Source organism: Anas platyrhynchos, chromosome 15 (genome assembly GCF_047663525.1).
Source record: "Anas platyrhynchos isolate ZD024472 breed Pekin duck chromosome 15, IASCAAS_PekinDuck_T2T, whole genome shotgun sequence".
Taxonomy (NCBI): domain Eukaryota; kingdom Metazoa; phylum Chordata; class Aves; order Anseriformes; family Anatidae; genus Anas; species Anas platyrhynchos.
The window spans coordinates 8,692,464-8,715,659 of NC_092601.1; the positions used below are offsets into that span (position 1 = coordinate 8,692,464).

The 23,196-nt window shown below is 39.6% G+C and overlaps 1 protein-coding gene across 11 annotated transcripts in view; it reads left to right on the forward strand.

Moving 5' to 3' along the window:
• The window catches only part of CREBBP (CREB binding protein), a 91,060-nt gene that overhangs the window by 41,703 nt on the left and 26,161 nt on the right, over nucleotides 1–23,196 (forward strand). For 4 of the 11 annotated variants that reach the window (XM_072024004.1, XM_072024006.1, XM_072024009.1 and 1 more), the window contains 13 exons: nucleotides 1,410–1,659; nucleotides 2,200–2,313; nucleotides 9,304–9,546; nucleotides 10,169–10,268; nucleotides 10,731–10,877; nucleotides 11,338–11,455; nucleotides 14,068–14,260; nucleotides 14,450–14,503; nucleotides 15,376–15,500; nucleotides 16,060–16,248; nucleotides 17,765–18,181; nucleotides 18,821–19,000; nucleotides 19,233–19,419. In XM_072024004.1, the coding sequence (XP_071880105.1) occupies nucleotides 1,410–1,659; nucleotides 2,200–2,313; nucleotides 9,304–9,546; nucleotides 10,169–10,268; nucleotides 10,731–10,877; nucleotides 11,338–11,455; nucleotides 14,068–14,260; nucleotides 14,450–14,503; nucleotides 15,376–15,500; nucleotides 16,060–16,248; nucleotides 17,765–18,181; nucleotides 18,821–19,000; nucleotides 19,233–19,419 (2,317 nt within the window). The remainder of the gene's footprint in view (nucleotides 1–1,409; nucleotides 1,660–2,199; nucleotides 2,314–9,303; nucleotides 9,547–10,168; nucleotides 10,269–10,730; nucleotides 10,878–11,337; nucleotides 11,456–14,067; nucleotides 14,261–14,449; nucleotides 14,504–15,375; nucleotides 15,501–16,059; nucleotides 16,249–17,764; nucleotides 18,182–18,820; nucleotides 19,001–19,232; nucleotides 19,420–23,196) is intronic. The other 7 variants (XM_072024010.1, XM_072024011.1, XM_072024013.1 and 4 more) reach the window with 4 other exon arrangements.

Sequence of the window (23,196 nt, forward strand, 5' to 3'; positions counted from 1 at the left end):
AGGGAACCTTGCTTTGACCTAAGAAAATGAGTTTTGTTGCTGTTATGTGCTCTGTTTTGCTGGTTTTGGTATTTTCGGGGGGGTCCTAGTGGAAAAACTTTTCTCAAAGGTCAAAAGTAGAGTGGGCTACTGATGGTGTATTCTGTCACTTAAGTTTGATTTTTCTTAAAATGCAGTAAGCAGGCTTTGGTCAGGAGTTCTCTAGATGGCCCTGAAGTATTTCCCGTTACCTCCCCAATATAAGCCTCTTCTTACTTTCTATTTATGTGTTTTAAATGCCTGATTTTCTTAGGTAGCTTGGAAATCAGTGAGCTTTTCCCAGGTAATCTGAATTCACAATGAATAATCAGTGATTCTTGGGACGGTTTCATCTTGTCCATGAGATTAATTCAGGCTGGGAATCATAAGGATTTAAGCACTTTTGCAGTGCCATATCTGCTGCTTCTAGTGAAGTCGTTTTGTGCTGTGGATACGTTCAGTGTAGTGGAATAGTTTTTGATTGGGATAAGAATATCTTGAAAATAGGGCTTCTGCATTGGCTGTCCTTCAAAAGTCTAAGAAGGTATTGGGGGATGTTTGTTTGCTTTTTTTAAAGGCCTCTAAATCTGTACTGAAGAAATTGTGTGTTAAGGAAGTTCTTTAGTGTTTCCAGTCCATTATGAGCCATGTTTGAGACTGAAGATCTCTGTGGGCTCTGTGAGGCAGGACTCAGGCATTGCTGTGGATGTGTGTCCCTGAAGAATGGATTCTGGACAGAAAAGAGCAGATTCTAAGAGCTGACACAACCTAACATCACCCTCTAGTAAACCCTAGTACACAAAGTGCAACCTAAACTTAGGTGACCCTTTCTGGAAGAAAACTGTATACATCTTACCTTGGATTTTTTTTCTCTATGAAGGGAATTTCAGCAGTCATACATGAAAAGAAATGCTAACATAGGCTTGGAAAATCAGTTCTTCCTCTTACTGTACTATATAGGGACAGTCGTGTAAGTGTGACAGTCCTCTCCCTTTGACCTATACTTTCTCTTGTGGACAAGAAGCTAGGATTGAAGCATGTAATACCTACGATACTAAAATATACGAAACAGATCTGAATAATCTTATCTCCAAGTGTTGTAGGAGCTCATACCTGTTGCGGTTATGATCTGCATAATAAACAGAAGATTCTGGTTGGCTTTTTGATTAAAATACTGGTTGTAAATGTCTTAATAAAGGAATCCCTTAATATGATGTTCTGAGATTAGAATACAAAATGTTTGAGAATGCTGCGGAGAGCGGTATAATTATCCTTGTAGCCTGTAATACGGGAATGCTTGGTGAATTGTCTTGTGATGACAGAATTACCGTACAAGATTAAGATCAAAATTCAGATTTGCAGACATGATACTAAACTAACTTTCTTCTTAGTCCCAGATGCAAACCCAAGTACAGCAAGTGGGGATTGTACCAACGCAGGCGATGGCAACTGGACCAACAGCAGATCCGGAGAAGCGCAAACTGATCCAGCAGCAATTGGTTTTGCTGCTTCATGCTCACAAATGTCAGAGGCGTGAGCAGGCAAACGGGGAGGTGCGAGCCTGTGCTCTCCCACACTGTCGAACCATGAAGAATGTCCTCAACCACATGACACACTGTCAAGCTGGGAAGGCCTGTCAAGGTGAGAGCATGTCACTGCAGCTACTCTTGCAAATCAGCTGCATGCCACTTCTTGGGTGTTTGTCAGCAGTGTTTCCCTTTTGTCCAAAGGACCACTGTACTCAGCAGAAATGAGTGGAATAGCTAGCTCTTTAATTAAACAGCAGCTCCCTTTTCGCTACCTTTACCCTGGTTCCCATTTCTGATCTCTTTGCATTTTTCTGTGTAGAAAACAATGCAGTATTTCCATGTTAGAAATAGGCTACAACAGTAGCCTCAAGAGACTTTTATCTCCTTTGTGTAAAGAGGATCTAATATCCACCTTGCATTTGCCTGTAACTCAGTCATGTAGAATTTCTTAAATTTTAGTACTATTTTCTGTACTTACTGTGGCAGTATTGGTGAGTCCCAAAAATGTTTAATTGCAGTTAGTTGTGTTTAATTACATATACACCATTGCTTGTAGCGGAGAGAATAGAATGGCTCTGAAAAATGAAAAGAGCTTATTTAAAACAAGTTAGCTAAGAATTGACCTCAGTCTTGTTGCTTTTCCTTGTTGCAGTTGCTCATTGTGCTTCTTCGAGACAAATCATTTCCCACTGGAAGAATTGTACTCGGCACGACTGTCCTGTGTGCCTTCCTTTGAAAAACGCCAGTGACAAGAGAAACCAACAGCGTAAGTAGCTGCTTTGCTGCTGTCACAATGGAATTATACTGTTAAAATGAAGCTAATCACGTGTACAGTATAAGAATAAACCTTGACAAACTCAACAAAATTAACAGCTGTTTGCTAACTGCATATAAAGATGAATGGACTAGTGAGTTCTTGCTTTGATGTAGGTAGAGTTTTGGGGCAAATTTGTTTTTTTTTTTTTTCACGCTGCTAAAATAAAATCAACATGCTAATAATGAAGAAAAAAATATCTGTAGAAGTGTATTTTTGTGCAGAAGAAGAATGGGTGTGAGCATCTTAATCATTAAGTGTATTTAATGCTGGTGCTGACTAGCTGAAGATCTACAAACCATAGTATTTTTGCCCATGCCTGTTTTTTCATACTGCCTTAGCTGTTGCTGATGTTTGGGGGCAGTCAGTTTCTAGTGTATTTCTTCCTTCTTGTTCTGAAACAGAAAACACTGAGCTTAGGTTGGTAGGTTCCTTTGAAATGATGCCAAGATAGAACATTTGACAGCATAGATGCAGCAGTTTTAGAAGTCTAAGTAATGTTGTGCCTAAGTATATTTAAAGAAGGGTTAAGAAGCGGAAAATAGCTGAAGGGCTTGTGCAGCTTCTACATTTGGATAGTATTGGAAGCATTCTGCTAATTTCCATTTAGGCTGAGGCTGCAGTGAGGAAAGCTAATAAACCTTGCAGGGTAGTGAAGAGCCCTTAGGTTAGGTGAGTAAGGCAGAGAGGAGAATAACTGATAAGACTGTCCAAATTAACTAGCGAGGATGCTATCGTTATAATTTCAGGAGGGTTTTTTCCCTCCAAAAATAAAAATAAAAAATAAAAACAAAGAGCTACTTGAAGGTAGGGATCTTATTTTCATTTAACCAAATGTCTCCTTCATAACCAAAATATTTTTTGTGTGGTAAAACTAATTTGTTGCAAGTGATTAGTCATGTTTGGCCTTTGAAAAATGTTTTGATAGCTTTGCTTTCTAATACGACATGGTCTGTTTGTGCATAACATCCATAAGACACAGTTGTTATCAAAGCACAATAGATTTTTTTTTAATACAAGCTGTAGTAGAAAACTAGCTTGTGCAGTATTTGTTTTTACATCATTCATATGGCTTAGCAAAAGAGAAGGCACTTTAACCAAAAAGAAAGTCCTTAAAAGGTAACTTTATTGAGATTAAATACGATGCCTTGTTTTGACTGCAACAGAATTATAATGGGTAATGTAGAGTTTGGTGTTCTTGTTGCAAGCAGAGGAAAATAAATATGAAATCTTGCTCTCTATGCAAGTAACTGATAATCCAACAATAATAACCATGAAATGTACTGCTTAGCGTGCAAGTCTTATTATTCTGAATGTCTGAGTCATGCATGTGACACCCCCTGGTTTGTTTGAAGGTTAAGGATGAATGCTAAGAGTACTTGTTTAGATGTATTATAAGGTAGACCACTTTTTAGGCTTTCAAAGAAGTTTGTTAAATAATTTATATTAATAGATGTGTTTGAAAACACTGCTTGATCAGGTGAAAACTAACCTAAGCTAGGTTAAAGACCTGAAGAAATTTATCCTCTTAGTAGATGCTGTAATTCTAACTGAGAGGGGATGGGGGATTCTAGATATGGCAGAATAGGTTGTGAAGGTTTGGAAAGGGAAAAAAGAAATGAAACATAGTGACACTTGCTACTTTTCAGGCTTTCATTCTTGCAGAGTGAATTATCACGTGGTCATTAAAGTCTTCTGAGTCCTCAAATCTTCTTTCCTGTGCTGTTGCCTATTTTACCATTGGTACTTTGATTCCTGTTGTATCTGTGCCAGGCTTTCAAGCAGCTCCTGTAAAGTGTGCCGATCTTTTAGAAAGTTCTGCAGTTCAGCACTTCTGAAATCCTGGAATATGGTGGCTTGCTTCCACCTGTTCCCTGCAGAGTGGTTCCTGTGCTTCTGTTCCTGCTCCTCTGGGGATTCCCACTGGAAACAAGGGCTGCTTGCAGTGTGCAGGGTCATAGAACGGAGCTTGTTCTTTAGAGGCATCTTACTCCACATTTTGGTGTTCAGTTTCTTCGGTGCCGTTATTGGTAGTGAGGTGACTTGCTAATAGGGACAAGGCTGTAACTGTTTTTGTGTTCCTCGTGGCTCTTCATGTATATACCATGTAGAGCTCTGATTGGGGTAGGATATAGAGAGAAACTGCTCCCCATCCCCCAGCTGCATATACTAAAACATGAAGCTTTTCTTTTGATCAGGCTATCTGCTCCTGTGTTCTGAAGTAATGACTTGAAAATTGGTACTAATGTCTTGGGTTCGGAGGCTTGTTTTTGTTAGGAAGTACTTAGTTCCCTGCTGAGCCTACCACAAATTAAGGTATAAACTCTTGTAAGGCTTGGCTGTTGATGTATCTGCTAGCATTATAGTTCTATTGTAAGTTATTTTTCTGTAGATTTGTCTCATCATGAACCCTGTTCAGGTGGGCGAGACTGGAAGGTGGAGCTGTGCACATGGAGCCACTCTCCTGTGTTCTTCCCTGTAGGAATTGTTGAAGAAGAAAAAATACACAAATGGGTTAAAGTCAGGAAAAAGCTTGATTGAGAGAGTAAATCTGAGACGACCAATTTTCATCTGAAAATGTCACTTCTAAGAACACTGGGCCAAAAATTCCAGGATGTATAGACTGAAGGATGAAGGATGGGAATTGGATCAGGGAAGAGGAAACAAGGCTGAGGGAGTAGGTTGTTGAGCATGGACAGAAAAAGAAAGATCTGGACCCAGAACATTTGGGAACTCGCCAGTTGTAGAGAAGGATGCACAGGGAAGTGTCTGCTCAGAAAGAGTAGGCAGCAACTTGTTTGCTGGAGCCCATTTTCTTTGAAAACTGGAAATTAAATCTGGTTTGGTCAAGTCTTACTGTCAGTGACTGCCTGCGAATTCTGCAAACAAAATGTCCTTTTTTTTCCCCTGCTCCTCTAGTGCTGGAAATCATACAGAATGGTGACGTACCAGCTATCAGTTATTCCACTGAGCCATATGATAAATGGTTAGACCACAGATTAAAAAGTTCCGTTCATTGACTAATATGATGCTATACTGTGAAGACTTTCAGTTTAATGCTTACTTAAAAAAAAAAAAAAAAAAGTTTAAATGTCGTTGGTGTGGTAAAGTTTGATACTGACACTTCCTACTTTGAAGCTGCTCGTGTAGTTATTTACTCCGTGATTTGATTCATGATGCAGCTTTTTAATCAGACAACTACATGCAGTTACATTTCCTATACCTGCCTAATTTTGGGTACAGGACAGGCTTGTGCTGAGGTGAGTCAAGGTTACCAGCAGAAGTTTTGCTCCAGATGCTTTGAACTAGAAGGGATGTAAAAAGGAGAGTGAGGAACTGCAGGACAACAAATTTGGACACTGCTGAATGAGCTTTAGTTCCAGAATATGGAAGCAAAACAAACGCTGTAGAACAGACTTCTCCCATGTATTAATATATTGCTTCCAACGAGGTGGTTGGATTAGAGAAGCGCTGGGTATTCATGGTTATTCTGGCAGTTGGAGCCTGTCTGTAAAATAAATGCTATTCACCTGCCTCTATAAAGCATACAGGCAGTTACGTTAAGTCAGCATCATCTGCTTTGCACACTGAAACAGGGTCCTATAGATAGTGCTTGATCGTTTCAATTACATCCTAATGCATGTACCCAGGAGGGGTATAATCAGCCTGTTCAGGAAGTTCTGAAGCTGCTTAACTTCTGCTAGTTTGAACTTTCACTCTTAAAATATATAAACACAGGAGTTTGTAACAGAAGCTATGAAGCTTAATTGTTTTTGAAAGGATGTAGAAAGTGACCAGTTCTGTACAGCCCTGTCTATGCTTGTACAGTTTCTCATATGAACTTACCAATGTCTGAAACATCAGTTAATGAAAAATCATACTAGACATTGCTCCATGTAGTAAGTAGGCCAGTTTGATAACTCCTGTGTGTTTCAATCCTGTAATTATTTTAATTGACTTGATTTCCTCTGGTATCTGCCATAGAAAGAGGACTGCATTTCCACTTGATCTGTCCAGTATAGAATTTAATACCATCTTCCTCTGTTTTCTTGTGGGACAGATTGAGATCCTGTCATGCATTTGTATGAAAACAAAATAATGAAAATAGAGAAAACCCCTTTAAAATCAGATTTCTTATTTTGTGAAAAGACTCAGTACAGTCTGTTAGTGAGTTACAACGTAGAGAAAAGCTGACACCAGACAGAGCCACTTCTGTCCGCGCTGTGTGTGTACCGCTACTTGTAAGCATCTAGTCTGTAGTAGTAAGTCCTGTAGTAAGCTATTTCAGATTAAGGTAACATTTGGCTGTTTACCAACTTTTGGGAGTTTTGCTTGCTTGAGTAGGTATGTGCACACATGTGGAACTTCTTGGAGATCATTAGTCTTTTCAAATTGCCTGGGCTTACCTCCCTCACCTGCCTCTGCTTACCTCCCGCAGCTTGGAGTGATGTCTTGTTGCCAGGGGGGTGTTTTATTTCCAACAATCAATGCCAGGTTGGTTTTCTTTCTGTGGATGAGCACGAGGAATGGTGAAACACTTGGCTAACCTTGGTGTGGTGACTAGAAGCCTTTTTCCTGTTCACAAACTCCAGCTTCGTCTGTGGTCATTCTGCCATATCCACAGAGATTTGCCTTTGATTTACAACCAACATGGAAAGCATATGTGGTTTTTGTCATAGCTGTTCGGGAGAACTCTCATCTTTTCTTTAAAAGCTGAAGTTTTTATTATCTCCTGAAGCAATCCGCAACAGCCTCTGAAACCTCGTGGATTCCAAAGTGGCACAAGTTTTGTGCTATTTAACACTCTTTTAGAGGCTCCCTATTTCTGGGCTTGCACTAGTGTAAAGGCATCTTTCTTTACGTTGCATGAGCCCAGAGTGTATGTGCAAATCCAACAGGACTAAACAATTTTGTGTGTCAGAGATGGAGAAATCCTGGAGAGAGAGAGTTCATTTTGGGTTCTTTGGCAGAAGACCTTATGGAAGTATTAAACTGAGCTCCTTCAGGAAGGTTTTTCTGAATAAACAGAGCATCCTCTCTGCCTGCGCTGGGTTTCAAGAACCTGGTCCTGCCAGAAAACATAAGTAGCTAATGCATGTCAGAGCTAATGAGTTCCTATTTCCCAAAGAACAGAGGTGTTGTGATCAGTTGACTTGTTTGTGATAGGTACAGTGATAGCGATGGCACATAGTGGTGGAGGGGAGTGACCCCTTCTCTTGCACAGGCTAACTGCAGGGAAGGGTTTGGTGTCAGGGCCTCACAGCACCGGGGAGCCTGCCTGGGAGAGGGATGGAGGGAGGGGGGAAGGCTGGAGCCTTCCTCGGGGCTGAAGCTCTCGGGTTTTTGGCCAGAGTAGGTTCTTCAGAGTCTGAGGGTTGTGCTCATGCTGCTTTTTTTCCATCACTTGCGAATTCACACACTCATTCTCTTTTATTGAACTTTCCCTTAAATGTAGTAGACATCAGTCAAATTTCTGTCTGTTTTTAAACTCAATTGAAAATGATCAGTGAGTTCACAAGCTAGGTGTGTGTCCGCAAAGTATAAGTATGCCTACTTCCGTGGTAGAGCCGGCATTCAAAATGCCATGGAAATACATGGGGGGAAAAGCTGGGGGGGTCTTCTGTGGGGATTTTTGTTTGTAACTGAGGGGCATCTGGGACAGTTTTTGGAGTTCTTCAGCAGATGAGATGGCATTGAATTCCCATCCATGGAGGGAAAAGTCTGGACTCTGATGTCTGTGGGGTTTGTTTTATTTGTATTTTCTGTCTCAGACAGAAGCTGAAAGTGTGTGCATTTCTTTCAGTCATTCTCTCAGTTTCCATAGTGGGAAGGGTTGCAGAAAGCCTTCAATGCTGTTAGTGTCTCAGACCTGTTTGCCCAACTTTTTTTTTCCTAACTTTGTGCCTCTCAATGTTTTTTTTTCTAAAATTGTTGCTATATCAAAAGCTATCATTGTTGCTATAGTTAGGTCACAAATTTGTAGCGCACATTACATGTCTAATTACTTGGGGGGGGGGGTAATGTGAAGTATTACTTTGACCAGAGCCTCAGTTAGCAGAGTGCAGTGTCTCCATAGTGAAGGATATTCTCTGTGTGTCATGTGCTGTGGAACATGTTATTACTTGGAGTGGCAGCTAAAATGAGGACTGGAATACAGATTTTTATTCAGTTCTGTTTTATTAAAACTACTTTTCCCTATAGTTTCCATTTCCTGTCTAAAATAGAAATGACTCTTCCATACATCTGTGTGGTGAGAGTGGTCACGTGGTCATGTAGGTTAATGAGTACCTAAATATCATTATCTAAATCATTTACCAAAGCCTGCAGCAGACTCATCCCCTTTCTGAGTTTCCAGATTGTTTCAGATTCTGTTCGTACAGAAGCCTATCGGGGCTCTTCATCTCTCTCACTTGGGTTTTAGGCTAAATTCTTTGGCCTTCAGAGGATTCATTTAGCAACTATGCAGAATAAAAATTCCTACCAGCAGAACTTCAATATTACCTTTGTGTCCAAGGACGCAGTATTTGTGCTGATCCTGAATTCAAGATCTCTGTTCTGGATGGAGCCAAATATTTTGACCTAAAATGGGATTGGTGGGAAGGAAAGAAGTAGAGGAATTAATCTTTTTTTCCTTGTAGACAGTTCCAAGTACACTGTTTAACCTTATATTGGAGCCTGTACTTTGTGTATATTGTGGTAATTATGGGCTTATCTGCCTAAAATTTACAGCACTTTTTTGGACTGTATGTATTAGTTGCTGTTGTGGTTTCTGTCCTGTAGAATAAAAGACTGAGTTTTACACTTGGCATCTCAGGTGTCATTCAGTCCTTTGGCACACAAATACATACCATATAACTATATGCATGTTCTGTTGATTTTGGGGATCATGTTTTTGATTGTCCTTATAGATTTTCAATTTTCTATTATCCTTTCTTTTTATAGCCCTTTTAGGGTCTCCAGCTGGTGGAATGCAGAATTCCATCGGTTCTGTTGGAACAGGCCAGCAGAATAATCCATCGCTAAGTAATCCTAATCCGATTGACCCCAGCTCCATGCAACGAGCCTACGCTGCTCTTGGACTCCCATATGGCAACCAGCCCCAAACACAGTTGCAGCCCCAGGTACAAGGCCAACAAGCGGCACAGCCTCAGGCTCACCAGCAAATGAGGACCATTAATGCTTTGGGTAAGTGGAAAAAATACCAAGAAAGTAAGGTGTTTAAATAAACCAAACTATGGAATTTTTAGGACAAACAATATTAGACTAGTGGCTTTCTGTTCATGTTGATTAATAACTTAAAATGATAAAGTATATACACTATTGTTCATTTACATCTGAATATTAGAAAGCTTTGTATATATTTCTTCTGGCAAATGGTGGTAGTTTTAGTTCCTTCTAGAATACAGTCCATAGCTTCTTGTTTTCTAAGGTGATTGAATAGAATTCCGTCAGGGTTTTGGTTTGTTTAACAAGTACTCCACCTTTTCTGGCAGACTACTCTGTCTCAAATGCTAGCTTTATTTCAGGAACCTAATTGCTATTATCTTTTTACCTTACAGAACTAGTAGCAAGAGTTTGTGAACTTTAAGTTTTCATAGACTGATTTTTTTCTAGGAAAAAATGTTTATACTGAAATTAGCTTATGAAGTAGCTATGTCTATGTGCACCATGGTAGATACTATTACAACGATACATATCTGACACAAGGTTTCTTTTCTTAACGAACTGTATCCGTAAAGTGTAGTTTTGTGTTTTTATTGTCAAAATTGTGAACAGGGTACCAATGATGTTTAATTTTATCCCAAAGGAGCCAACCAGATGAACCTTCCCACAGGAGGAATAACAACAGACCAGCAAGCTAGTCTAATTTCTGAAACTGCTCTTCCAACATCCCTTGGGACAAATAAGTAATGCACACATTTTCATTCTTGCTCATTTAAACATCTATTTACATACTTTATGAATGTAAATAAAGAGAATACTTGAAAAACTAATTGTATTGCTGCTTGAAATGATCAGTAACATCTTTAGCTACACTCTTCTTTACTGTTTCAATTCTACAGCTACCACTTTGTCCCCCAAGAGATTTCCGGAATATCTAGTAGTTTTTAAAGGAATTCCCAAAGGAAGAGTATTTTGTATTTTTAAATGCACAAATACCTTAACAGTTGTGATTCTTTATCTTGTCTCCTGAGCTTTGCTGCTATATGCTCTATAACTTGTTGATATCAGAATTTCACTTATAGAATGTTTGATGCAATACCTAGAATTGATTAAAACAATATCTTAAAAACTACTTCAGGCATCAAACATACCACCAAACTTTGCATTATTGTACTCTTAACAGTCCATTTTCTTTTTTGCTTTAGCCCACTAATGAATGATGGCACAAATACTGGCAATGTTGGAAACCTCAGCTCAATGCCAACGGCTGCACCTCCTTCTAGTACCGGGGTAAGGAAAGCATGGCATGAACATGTCACTCAGGACCTGCGCAATCATTTAGTGCATAAACTGTAAGTATTCACCAAGACCACATTTTTTCCTGAATATTTTTAAAGAATTTCAATATTGTAGTTCTATTATCAAGCTGAAAAATTGTTGAGGAGGAGGTTATTGGTAGTGGTTTTCTTGACGCTGTTGCATTGAGAACGAGCCACTGTCTTTAACCCCCTTCTTCAGTTCGTTCCTTTTGTTCATTAAGGGGTGAGGTAGGCAGTTCATATGGCTAGTAAACTTGTTCTGCTGTGCTAAACAGAAGTATTTAGATTCTAGACAGCCAAACCTCACATTCTCTCACCACTAAATGTGCTTTAATCTTGTGGGGAGTAGTAGAATATAGATTTTCTTAAACAATTTTGATAAACGTTTACATCTCTGTGCAAGGGAATATGCAGAGTAAAGATTATAAAGCTGCATAGTGTCATTAATTTTTCTCTGAATAATTTTTTGTTTATTCTTTCTCATCTATTTTAGTGTCCAAGCCATCTTCCCCACTCCTGATCCAGCAGCACTGAAGGATCGCCGCATGGAGAACTTGGTGGCTTATGCAAGGAAAGTTGAAGGAGATATGTATGAATCTGCCAACAGTAGGGTATGTTGATTCAGCCTGGGTATTCAGCATATGTTCAAGAGCTTGTAGTATCACAAGTCTTATAAGCATAATGAAAACCAACCACAGAGAATAATTTCACTGTTCTATTGATGAAGAAAGTCATGCTATCTTCTGTAACAGCATTTGTGTAGTCCCATACTGTCTGGTTAACATCACTTTGAACTAATTTGTCTCCTTCAGGTCTGTGAAAACAAGACAACTTAGTCCTAGCCCTGTTTGCATTCCCTCCCGAAAATCTGATTGACATGCATTAGACTTTAGAGTTCTTGATGTTTCCCTTACTGACTTTCTCCTTTATGGAAGTCTGCGTAGGTGGTTGTTTTAATGCCTCTTTACCATTGGAGGTTTTGTCTAGGACTCAGTCCTGTTAAACTGCTTACCTCTTACCTGCAGTGTTGGAATAATTTCTCTGCTACTCAGCAGCACTGAGAGTGATTTGGCTAAGACAAATAGCAGTTTCAAGTCTCAACAGAATAAGAAATCAGTTTGCCTGTGTTTATCCTGTGCATGGGAAACAAGACAGAATTACCTGTTCATGAATTCTTTGTCTACAGTGAGGTGTCAGCTCAAATCTGTGTTACTCAGAGAACAAAACCCTGTTGATTGACACAGAGCATACTATTTCTTTATGTCACTGTAGTGCTTCCACCTTAAAGGAACCACTCCCTGGAAGTTGTCATCGGGTTAAGGCTGTGTTAGTAGTACCAGTACTGATAGCTAATGAGATCTTACCTGATCAGAAGCTTGAGGTCCTTTCTTTGGATACGGGTTACCTAAAGAGCAATCAGCAGCGTTACGGGTGATACTTCTCTCAGATTAGCTCCCAGAAGAGCTGAAGATAGAAGCAAGTTTTGTTTTCTATAGGCAGTGGCTGTACTTGTAATGCTGCTGCTGCGTCAGCATCAGTCAGTGGCAATATCGTGTCCTCCTTGTGGCTACCCAGTGGTTGTTTAGCAAGGAAGATTTTGAGTGTGATCACCCTTGAGCACCCCGGTAGGTTTACAGAACAACTTCAGAGATCATTTCATAGGTGTACATAAACATCTCCATATGTACGAATGAGAGTAGTAGACTTCTGGTTATAAAATTAGATACTTTCTGACCTCTGTGCCAGACAAATACTCAGAAGCATCTTCTCTTCACCACTGAAAACAGCTGTCAGAGCCTTGTTGCCAGAGATTTCCATTATAAGAATTCATCTAATTTATTTGGCTCCGAAGCAGCAAATTTGGAAGAAGGGAGTAGTTAAGACATTCTAAATGATTCCATGTGGAATTGCATCCTTTTTGAGAAGCATCACTTCTACTTTGACATTGAAAAACAGATTAGTATGAGGTGTCAAACTGCTTATTAATATGCTCTCCTTGTAAATACAGTATTTTTTCAGGAATCTTTGCAATGTGGAAGTAGCACAATCTTAAATTTATTAATAGGAACTTGTAAGTGAAGTTTCTGGAGCAGGAAAAGAGGTGGGGCTTTAGCACCTTGAAGCTGGTCAGTGGAAAGTGTCTACAGTGGAAAGCGCCTGTATTGATGGATTTTTGAGATGTTTGGAGGAGGGAGGTGACCTAGAAACAAAGCTCTGTATTATAACACTGGGCTTTCTTAACAAGACTCGTGAGGGATACCCATCTCACCCTGGTTTTCTGAAGTGAACCAGATGGTGCTGTAACAAATTTTAGTCCAGTTTGAAATGATTGTGGGGCAAGTATCACTCAACCTTTGCTCCCTCTAACACTGGGTTAAAGAGCACTGGTGACCCCACAAAATAAATGTTGGCTTGGGGTTTTGTATTTTTTTGTTGTTGTGAGTTGTTGGTGGTTTTTGTTGTTTTTTTTTTTTTTTTGTCTTTAGCAGGTGCCTAATCTCACACACTTTGCAGATGTGTCCAGCAATTGCTGGCAAGCAAAATTGTCTCCCTTGCTGTGCACTGTGACTGCCTTATTTGATCTGTTGTCAATGTGTATTGAGTAAAATGGATTTCTTGTCTTGCACAGATGTAGTGTTTAGTTGTCTGTGCCTGTGGACTATTTTTCACTGATTCCTTCCATTTCTCTGGGGTTTTGTTTGTTTTTGTTTATTGCCTGCAATGACTGTTGGTAGTCAGACTCTTTAGGAAAAGTGGCTCCTGTCATTATTTAAAAATTGATCTGTCCTTAACACCTGTCTCCTGAAGTTCACATAGAATGACTTTATTTCTGGGGATATCTTTTCTTTTGTCTCTGGATTAGTTGAAATGCTTTTATGAAAACATCATTTAAAAATCATTAACGCTTAGAAACTAAATCACAGCTTCCTGTTGTTTTTTGTCCAAGCAACAGAGAAGCTGCAGTCTTCTGCTTTGTCTGCTAATCTACACGGCGTAGATGGGGTGAATAGTCATAAAGCCAAGTCTCGTGTGTTTTCTGGAAGCTTGGTTTTGCTTATCTGCATTGAAGCAGTGATGAGACTGTCTCAATTTTACAGAATTTTGAAAAGAAATAGCTCTTGTCGAAATAGGCAGGTGCATATTAAAAAAAAAAAAAGTAGAATGCATGAGTTTGGTCATTGCTTTCTTATGCTTGATGTTGAGTGTTATCCTTCTTTTGTAGGATGAATACTATCACTTATTAGCGGAGAAAATCTATAAGATACAAAAGGAGCTGGAAGAGAAGCGGAGGTCTCGTCTACATAAACAAGGGATCTTGGGAAATCAGCCAGCCTTACAGACACCGGGACCTCAGCCCCCTGGCATCCCACAGGTTGCTGCTGCCATGGGCCAGGCACAGCCCGTGAGGCCTCCCAGTAAGTGCTTCTGCGTGGGGGTGAGAGCAGCCAGGGAAAACAGAAAGAGGGACAACAGCTTTTTTTTTGCTTTTTATTTTAATTTTTTTCCTTTGGCTATAGCCCCACACAATTTGTGTCCTTGTGCGCTTAGGCTAATCTCAAGTTCATATGTTAAACTTTCTTTATCCATTCTTGTTTTTGTTGCAGATGGGCCTATGTCCATGCCAACCGTGCCTATAAGTCGTATGCAGGTTTCTCAAGGTATCTATGTCTTATTCTCTTGATTGTGGGTGCAATGTAAATCAGTAGGGGAAAAAACGGATTGTCTGCTTTTTCTCATCGAGTCGTGGGGGGGTGACTACTGGGTCTCCCTTTTTTCAGCATCATTCTTTGTTGTTGCTTTGTGATGGGAGCTGTCTCAGTGCCTATCCTGCACATACTAGACACTTTGCTAGCACCTGGGAAGTAATTCAGTCATTTCAAAAAGAGGATGAATACTGTGGATAATTAGTCCTTTAAAATAAGTTAATTGGAGGGGGGGGATATTAGCATGTTTTTATCAGGTAATTATCCCAATATATACCTGTAGCTGCAAATTTAGCACATTAATCCTGCACATCCTAGAATCCGTGTAACTAATGATAGATACCCTCTTGGTTTCTCATGCAAAATGAATTAAAAAGGCGTTCTAGCTTGTTGATAGCACCAACAGTGCTATCAACATCACGGATTTAGGATGCTGTGGGCTACACTTACATGCTTCAGCTTCCCCCAAGAGAGTATCCACAATTATTTTATTTCAATAAATGATCCTTTGGTGTTATTTATATATAACATCTTGTCTGTACAGATCATCCGCTCTCTTTGTCTTCTGCATTTTTGGTTGTTTTTTTTTTTTTTAGACACCAAAAGTTGTATTCCCCTTAACTGACATTCTTCTCAAAATTTTGCATCCTGATTTCTCTCTTAAGCCAAGTAATTTGAGCAACATTAAAGGAACATTGACACGTTCCTTCAACATTAAACATGTTGGGTGGTTACATTTTAGTCGTAATAAATGTGAATGTTAGAGTATACGTAGATAAGTTCTGATGACTTGTTCCTAATGAGTTGTTTTGGGGGTGCATTTGCAGGAATGAATCAGTTTAACCCCATGTCCATAGGGAATGTACAGATGCCACAAGCACCCATGGGACCCCGTGCAGCTTCTCCAATGAACCATCCTGTACAAATGAACAACATGGGCGCTGTTCCTGCGGTTCGTACTTCTTGCTATCAAGTTCTTCTCAAAATTGGTTGATTACATTTAGCGGTGTTAAAGCTGTTCTGAAAAGGCCATGTCATAGAATAGTGCTGTAAATTGTAGGATAATTTCATAGAAATGTACCGAGCCTGTCAGGATTCCTTTGAGGTATCTGTTTTCACTATTTGTGTGTTTAAAAAAGAGTCTTTAGAGAGATAGATGCCAGAGTTGCAATATTCTCCAGCCGTCTATGGAAGAGCATAGTTTTTTCAGGAACCTGTGTCTGTACAGTATATATGCTTTCTTTATTCTTCCATGAAAACATGTTTTTATTCTTGAGAAAAGCGTCTTAGTATAGTTTGAATATTAGATGCATAAAAATAACTCCCCCACGAATACCATGGAAAAAAACTCTAATGTTATATGCCTATGCCCACTTCCATTTTCTTTACTGAAGACAGTTTTGCCCTTTGTTTTTGTCCTGTCTTTGGGCTGATTACTTTGAGGGTATTTTCCTTTGCCTTGCTACATGATAATAAAAGTTAATAGCTTTAATTTGGGTGTTAATTTTCAGATGGCAATGTCTCCTTCCCGAATGCCTCAGCCACAGAACATGATGGGAGCTCATTCCAACAACATGATGGGTCAGGCTCCTACCCAGAACCAATTTCTGCCCCAGAATCAGTTTCCAGCACCTGGTGGGGCAATGAATGTGAACAATGTAGGCATGGGTCAGTCAACAGCCCAGGCAGGGGTGGCACAGGTAAGATATGTTTTCTAATACTTAGGTTAAATACTCTTAATTATTTTGGTCTGATTTATTTTGTTGGTGTATCTTTATATGCATTGCTTATTGTAGTCACTCCTAACTTCAAGGAATCCTGAGTTATGCCTTCTTTCTCTGTGAACTCCGAATAGGTTTATATAAACATACCTACATATACTAACTTGGGGGTCGATGCCTTGTAATTTCTGGTGTAAATTCTAAAAAATGCATGCTGATGAGATTTTTAGGGAGATCAAAAGTTAGTTTATGGGGCATTTATGAGCATATGCTTTTGCTTTTGTGTGGACCTTATTAGCCAACTTTAAATCAAGAATTACAATAAAGTGGTTGGGGAAAATATTTCTAAATTTGTAACCCCACTTCTGAGCAGAAAATGTTTTCTAACAGGTAGGCTTTTTTGTTGCAGTAGTGGTCAGTGAAGTAACAGCTGTTTATGATGACAAGGTATATGCATTTCTGCAGGGAGATGCTCGGTTTTTTGTGTTTTTTTTTAGCTCACTGTTCAAGTAAAGTAGGTTAGCTGGGGCCTCCGCAGTTCTCTAGTACAGCCCAATCTTCAAATGAGAGACAACTTAGCCCTCCTAATCGGATCTATGTCAAGTCAAGGTTTTTACATACTCCATCCTGAAAATAATCAATTTCTTACACACTGGTTTGGTCATTTTACCACTTTTGTAATAGAAAAAAAAATCCTAATGCATTTAATTTCTTAAAACTGACTATATGCAGGCAATATAGAAGCAAGTTTTAAATTTGAAATCTCATCTGCAGGAAATTACTGGTTGATAAGGATTTCTAAGAGCAAAATGCACATCTGAGGGTAGTGTTCTTTTTTTTATCACTAATTATTTGATGCAGTTTTTAGTAAAACAGTTTAAAAGTCTGTGTATGTCCAGTATACTCTATTGTTGCTGGTCTGAAAAAACAGATCCACCATTTCCTTCAGCATCTGTGTTAGTCTAATTGGAATTTAAAAGATCAAAGGAAAAAAAACAAAAAAACAACAACAACAACAACAAAAACACCCACCTTAAGTCTTGCACTGTGCGATAGAGCAGGCATTAAAAATGTTGAGCTGCTTTCCAGAGCAGGGCTGCTAGAGAGTCCTGGCTTAAAATGTGTATTTGCTTGAAACCATTTTGTATGCAAAGTCTGAACTTTGCCCAGCTAATGGTATGATTTAGAGTTTGCCTGCCTGCAGGTTTCTGTTTTACTCAGAGATCGCGAGGATTCCCTTTCTGTGCCAGTAGTATTCAAGTAAAACGATACGTGAGGCACATCTAGGTCTAGGAGCAAGGTCTTTGACTGAGAGCTGATAAAAATGATCGGAGAAGTCAGAGCATAGTTATCCGCAGTAGCAACACTTGTTTTAAGGTGATTGCATATTAAGACTTGTTTTAAAGATGACTTCAGTACTGTGACTTAAAGGGTGGGTGTGATTCCCAGAGTCTGGGGAGTAACATGTCTCTTAAGAGGTTCTCTCTCCCTCTAGCAGGGGCAGGTTCCCAGTGCTGCTCTTCCCAACTCCATGAACATGCTAGGACCACAGAGTGGTCAGCTATGTCCACCAGTGACCCAGCCACCTCTACATCAGACTACGCCACCTGTGTCCACTGCTGCTGGGATGCCACCTATTCAGCACCAAACACCAACTGGAATGACTCCTCCTCAACCAGCAGCACCCACTCAGCCATCAACACCAGTCTCATCTTCAGGACAAACCCCTACACCGACCCCGGGTTCTGTTCCAAACGCAACACAGACACAAAGCACACCTACAGGGCAGACTGCAGCACAGGCTCAAGTTACCCCGCAGCCTCAGACCCCAGTTCAGCCCCAGTCTGTGCCAACCCCGCAGCCACCCCAGCAGCAGCCAACATCTGTGCAGGCACAGCCACCTGGCACTCCAGTAAGTACCAGAGAGTTGCGTTTTTTTCTCGTGTAGTGGTGTTCCACATGAGTCCTCCCTATGTATAGCACCATGTTGTGAATGTTTAGAGCCTGTACTTTATATGGTTGTCAATAATAGCTTCTACTTTAGAGCAAAGGGGGCATTATTTAGATGTGTAAAAATGTGCATTCAGATGTTCTTGGCATTGTTTGAAGGAGGGGGGCATAATGAATGACTTCAAACTGCTCAAAGTAAAAATGGCAGCAAAGTGTGGAAAGATGAGGAATAACAGGCCTAATATTATATTTGGCCTTGATCACAGTCAGTCTTTCCTGAACATGCAATTTGCATAGGTTTTTTTCTTTTAAGTTTTAGTAAGGAGGAATGCACATGTCAAGGAATGTACCATGTTTTACTGGGCAGGTGTTTTCTCTGTAAAAGAAGCCTCTTTGGGGCAGAATTCTTCCTTGGCTTCTCCTCTGTAATACAGAGTTACTGAATGTGTTCTATAGCAACTTGACTACAGTGAGCTCCTATATCCATGTTCTGCACTGTTTTAGAATATCATCTCATGTCTTTTTTGTGCTGTTCATTTTTTAGTAAAGGAAAATATTTCTATATATGCAGTGTCTTTCTTTTGTACTGTTTTTACAACAGCTATCCCAGGCAGCAGCTAGTATTGATAACAGGGTCCCCACCCCTGCCTCAGTTGCTAGTGCTGATACGAATTCCCAGCAACTAGGACCAGATGCACCAATGCTAGAAAGCAAATCAGAAGTTAAAACTGAAGAAACTGAGCCAGAGACTAGTGAGACACAAGTGGAAGCTAAGACTGAGGTAAATGAGATTCTATACAGCTTAACTGAAAGCAGTGATAGATATAAAAGCACTTAATAATGTGTCTGAATTGGTGAGCTAAGGGGCGAGAAGAGGGTAGTTTCTGGAAAGTAACTGTCCTGAGGACAGCCATGGATGGAGAGTGCTTTGACGATCTCAAAAGCTAATATTTTGAATGACTGAAGTTTGAGTCATAGATGTAACAGTACATCTTGTTGCATCCTTTCTTAAGGTGGAGGAGGATTTACAAGGATCTTCACAAACAAAAGAAGAAACAGATGGAACAGAACTGAAACAAGAGCCAATGGAAATAGAAGAAAAGAAGCCTGAAATAAAAGTAGATGTTAAGGAGGAAGAGGAAAGTGGCACTAATGGAACCACTTCACAATCCACATCACCATCTCAGCCCCGCAAAAAAAGTACGTGTATGAAAACTGAGTTTTTCTTGGGTACTTAATACAAGCCTTTTATTTTCCACACTCTCTCTTCTGCTTGGGAGGTGTGTTTATTTTTGAAAGTAGGATTCTTTTAATGTTACTTGAATCAAAGGTGACAAAAGCATCTTGTGGTCTTGATCCCACCAGTATTCTCACAGTTTCCTGGTTCTGCACAGAGGACCAAGGGTAGTAAGGCAGTGATTGCAGCATAGATTACATACGTAAATCTATCCCTGTACATCTTGGCCAGTGCTCTTCATGGGAGCTCAGTGTGGATACAGTGCTGTCAGTAACCAAGAAGTATTCATTACTTTGGTTTTCTCTAAGAGGCTGCATGCACAGCCTTAAAACTGAGTTTTAGCCTTTACTTCTCTGAGAATCAGGTGCTTGAGCTCTTTTTCTGAGTCTTGGATCTCCAAGACTAGACTGTTACTCTGGCCTTAAAATTTATAAAAGAAGTCCTGTGTAGTTTGCTGTGTACTATTTGTTTGAAACTTTTCTCCTCAGAAATAGGTCACTGGTCTCTTAAGTTAACCTACAGTGTTAGCACAGATTTGTATCTAAATGTGTCTGTACAGTATATTTTTCCAAAAGAAAACTCAAAGGTATTACAGATCTTGAATGGACTAACAGAAGAGATTGCTGCATGCCTTTGATTAGTAAGAAATATGCAAGTAAGATTATTAAAGAAAATGGGCAAAAAGAAATCACTCCTTTTTGTGGTGCAGGCTTACCTGTAGTCCAACTCTGCAAGATAAGCTTTTTGGACTCAGGCCCCAAAACTTTATCCGTCTTGATATCTGTGTCCCTTAGCATCTGTTCTTTTGAGATGACCCTTTCTTTGCTTTGCTTTTGACCAAAGGTAAGCTTTCAACATGATATAAACATCAAAAAAAAAAAAAAAGAAAATTATATTCCATTTCATTTTTAGCCTTTTCTTTTGAAGGAAACGACTTGTAATTACATTAGAAGAACATTACAGGTGTATACTTTCCAGAATGTGATGAAGAATTCAAAGATTTAGTTTGTGCAACTTGAATCTTGATCTCTTGTATATGCCTTGGGTTGCATTTAATTACTAAACATAGGATTTTTATAATAAAACACAGTAAAACACGTTTTCCCATAGATTCTAATTTCAGTTTGTAGCACAGTGGGCCAGCCAAATGAGAGCGTGCTGCTGATCTAACTGGCAGAGTCTATTTCAAACAAAATGTAACATAGGGAGTGGAAAGCATATTAGTGTTTATAAACCAGTTATGTTCCCAGTGGAAAGAATCATTGCTGCTTGTTTAGAAGTGTGCTTGCAAGTAAATCCAGGGGTGAGGTTGAAAGACGAAGGCTCTTACAGCATTAGTCTGTGCAGAGCTATCATTCCAGTGATTCCGTCTGGGTTACCCTCCATTTCCAGCACCTCATTTAGAAACACATTTCTTGTCTTAGAAATACTGTCACTAAGTAGCTGTGTAGTATAATACATGTGCAGCTTGAGCAGGTACAACTACATCCACAATTTTAAATGGAGTCATTTTCCCACCAAGTAGTTTATCCAACTTTAATAGAGCGTTTGTATGAAAATGCTAAATAAACCAAGAGGTATTCAAGAGCAAATACCATGAAGTGTGCTTAAGGGTTATAATATATCTTAAAAACATTTACGAGATTCATCTCATGTTTTTCATTGGTTTCATTCTTCATTGGTATTTGGTACTCCTGACTGCACAGAAGGGATGAGGTTTTCCTAAGGTGAACAACAAGGGCTGCAGCTGCCAGAGAGAAGTCTCCCAGCTGGAAGTGGGCATGGTGTGTGCTGTAAGATCATTTAGCAGGCAGTAGACAGGCATCTTAATGTTTGAAAAGATTCACCTGGGCCTTAAAGGAGTGGTTTCGGGGGTAGAAGTGGCTTCTGTTGCAGAGCTGGAATCTTATCTATTTGTACCCCACACATGCAGGTGTACTGAACATCATAGGCCTGGCTGTACTCACCAGTATTACTAGATTGTGACCTGACTGAAGAGGTGGGAAATGCTGTAAGGGCTAGACAACAGCAGGCTAATAATGCTGAACTACAGGTCTGCTCGGTTCACCTGCACCAGAATTCCAGGAGATTAGCTTTTCTGGAGAATTGCAGGCACCTGTTTCAGCGAGCTCTTCTTCCTCTCCCTGTTAAAAGTTTCATCTTAGTAAATAGGGGCTTGATACTCCCAAATTTGGGGTTAAGATTTGGTTTCTATGCATCTAATAAAAGCAAAAAGGGAAGGTTTTTGTTTCCTTGCCTGTTACCTTGCAGTCTTAAAAGAAAAAGTGCACCTGTCTTCTCATTGTGGATGAGCCACCTTACAGCTTGGTGGCCTTCAGAATTAGTTTTGTTTTTTTTTTTTTCCTTCTTTATAAGACATAATAATGCAAAACATGCAAGGGCCGGTTTGAGGGAGTCTTTTCAGGTGTATTGCTCCTATAATTTTGAAGAAGTCTTCATCTTCCTTTCAGAATTTTCTCCTTAGTAATCATAAGCAGTGTTTCCTCTGAAGAAATAAAAATTTAAAAAAGGGGGAAAAAAAAAGTAGCATTATATTCTCTTCTGGCAGATAATACATCATCATGATGCAGGCAGAGATCCCATCTTCTTACCACCCACACATCCAAGACAAAATTGGGATAACTGGATGCCAGCTCCTTACAAAGATCATGCTACAGGGGGAGAACTGAGAGCATATAATTGTGGCAGAGGGGAGAACAGAAACTTTGCTGTAAAATCTGTGTATGGAGAGGTCCTCTGATCAAATGTTCTGTGTTATTAGTCATTTTCCTTAGAGGCAGAAAAGCTTTTTTGCTGCTAAAGGTGAAGGCGTCTCTACATTTGTAGGTGAAGTCATAAACCTAAATAACTGGATTTTGATTTTTTTTTCAAACCAGAATGAAAGTGGATTGTAAACTTTCTCAGCAATGATAATTATTTTTTAAGGAACTTGGCAGAAGTTCTGTGGAAGCTCTACTGTTTGCTTTTAGATCTAGATTCTCGATTCTTTCTATTTTGAAAGATTCTCTAGCTTAGTGCTGTATTGTGATATAGGTCAGTACAGGGAAACTTTTTACAGCAACGTCAAGCAGGTGGCCAGAATAGACTATTAAAAGATGCTTTTTGACTTTTAAATCTTACTTTATAACCTGATAACCCAAAGTACTTAATCAAGTAACTGAGCCAGAGTAAGACAGTTCCAGAAGCAATACAGAACACTTTTTCTTGTGAACAGAATTCTGTATTTCCTGCTGTTCTTGAATTCCATAATATAACTTTGTTTATACAATTTTGAGAGCAATGGTAGTATTCTTTTCATGGGAAAGTGCCAGCATAATGGAAGAGAATTAACATTTTGTCAGGAGTGAGATAATGGCAACAGCTGCACTGATCATAAAGTTGCATTTGCTGTTGTAACAACAAAGGTAGGCCTCTGGCTCATCTTGTTTTTTTAATCTGCCTGGTTCGAGTTCAGTAGTTGCAGCATAAGATCTTGATGGATCTGTAAGGCAAGCCCTTGCCAAAGCCCTTATGGCAGCTTATGTAGTCCTTTGGCATGGTTTGGCTGACTTGGGGATGCTGTCTTACCTCTCGTGTGCATGAGCAGCAGTCGTTTCTCCAGTTACAGAGTTACAGGCAATGCACTCAAACTCTTACAGCTTCCCTCTGCTCTCCAAGTACTACTTTCATCCTGGCTAACAATTTCCAGGAGCTGCAGCATCCACAAATGCTTAAAACAC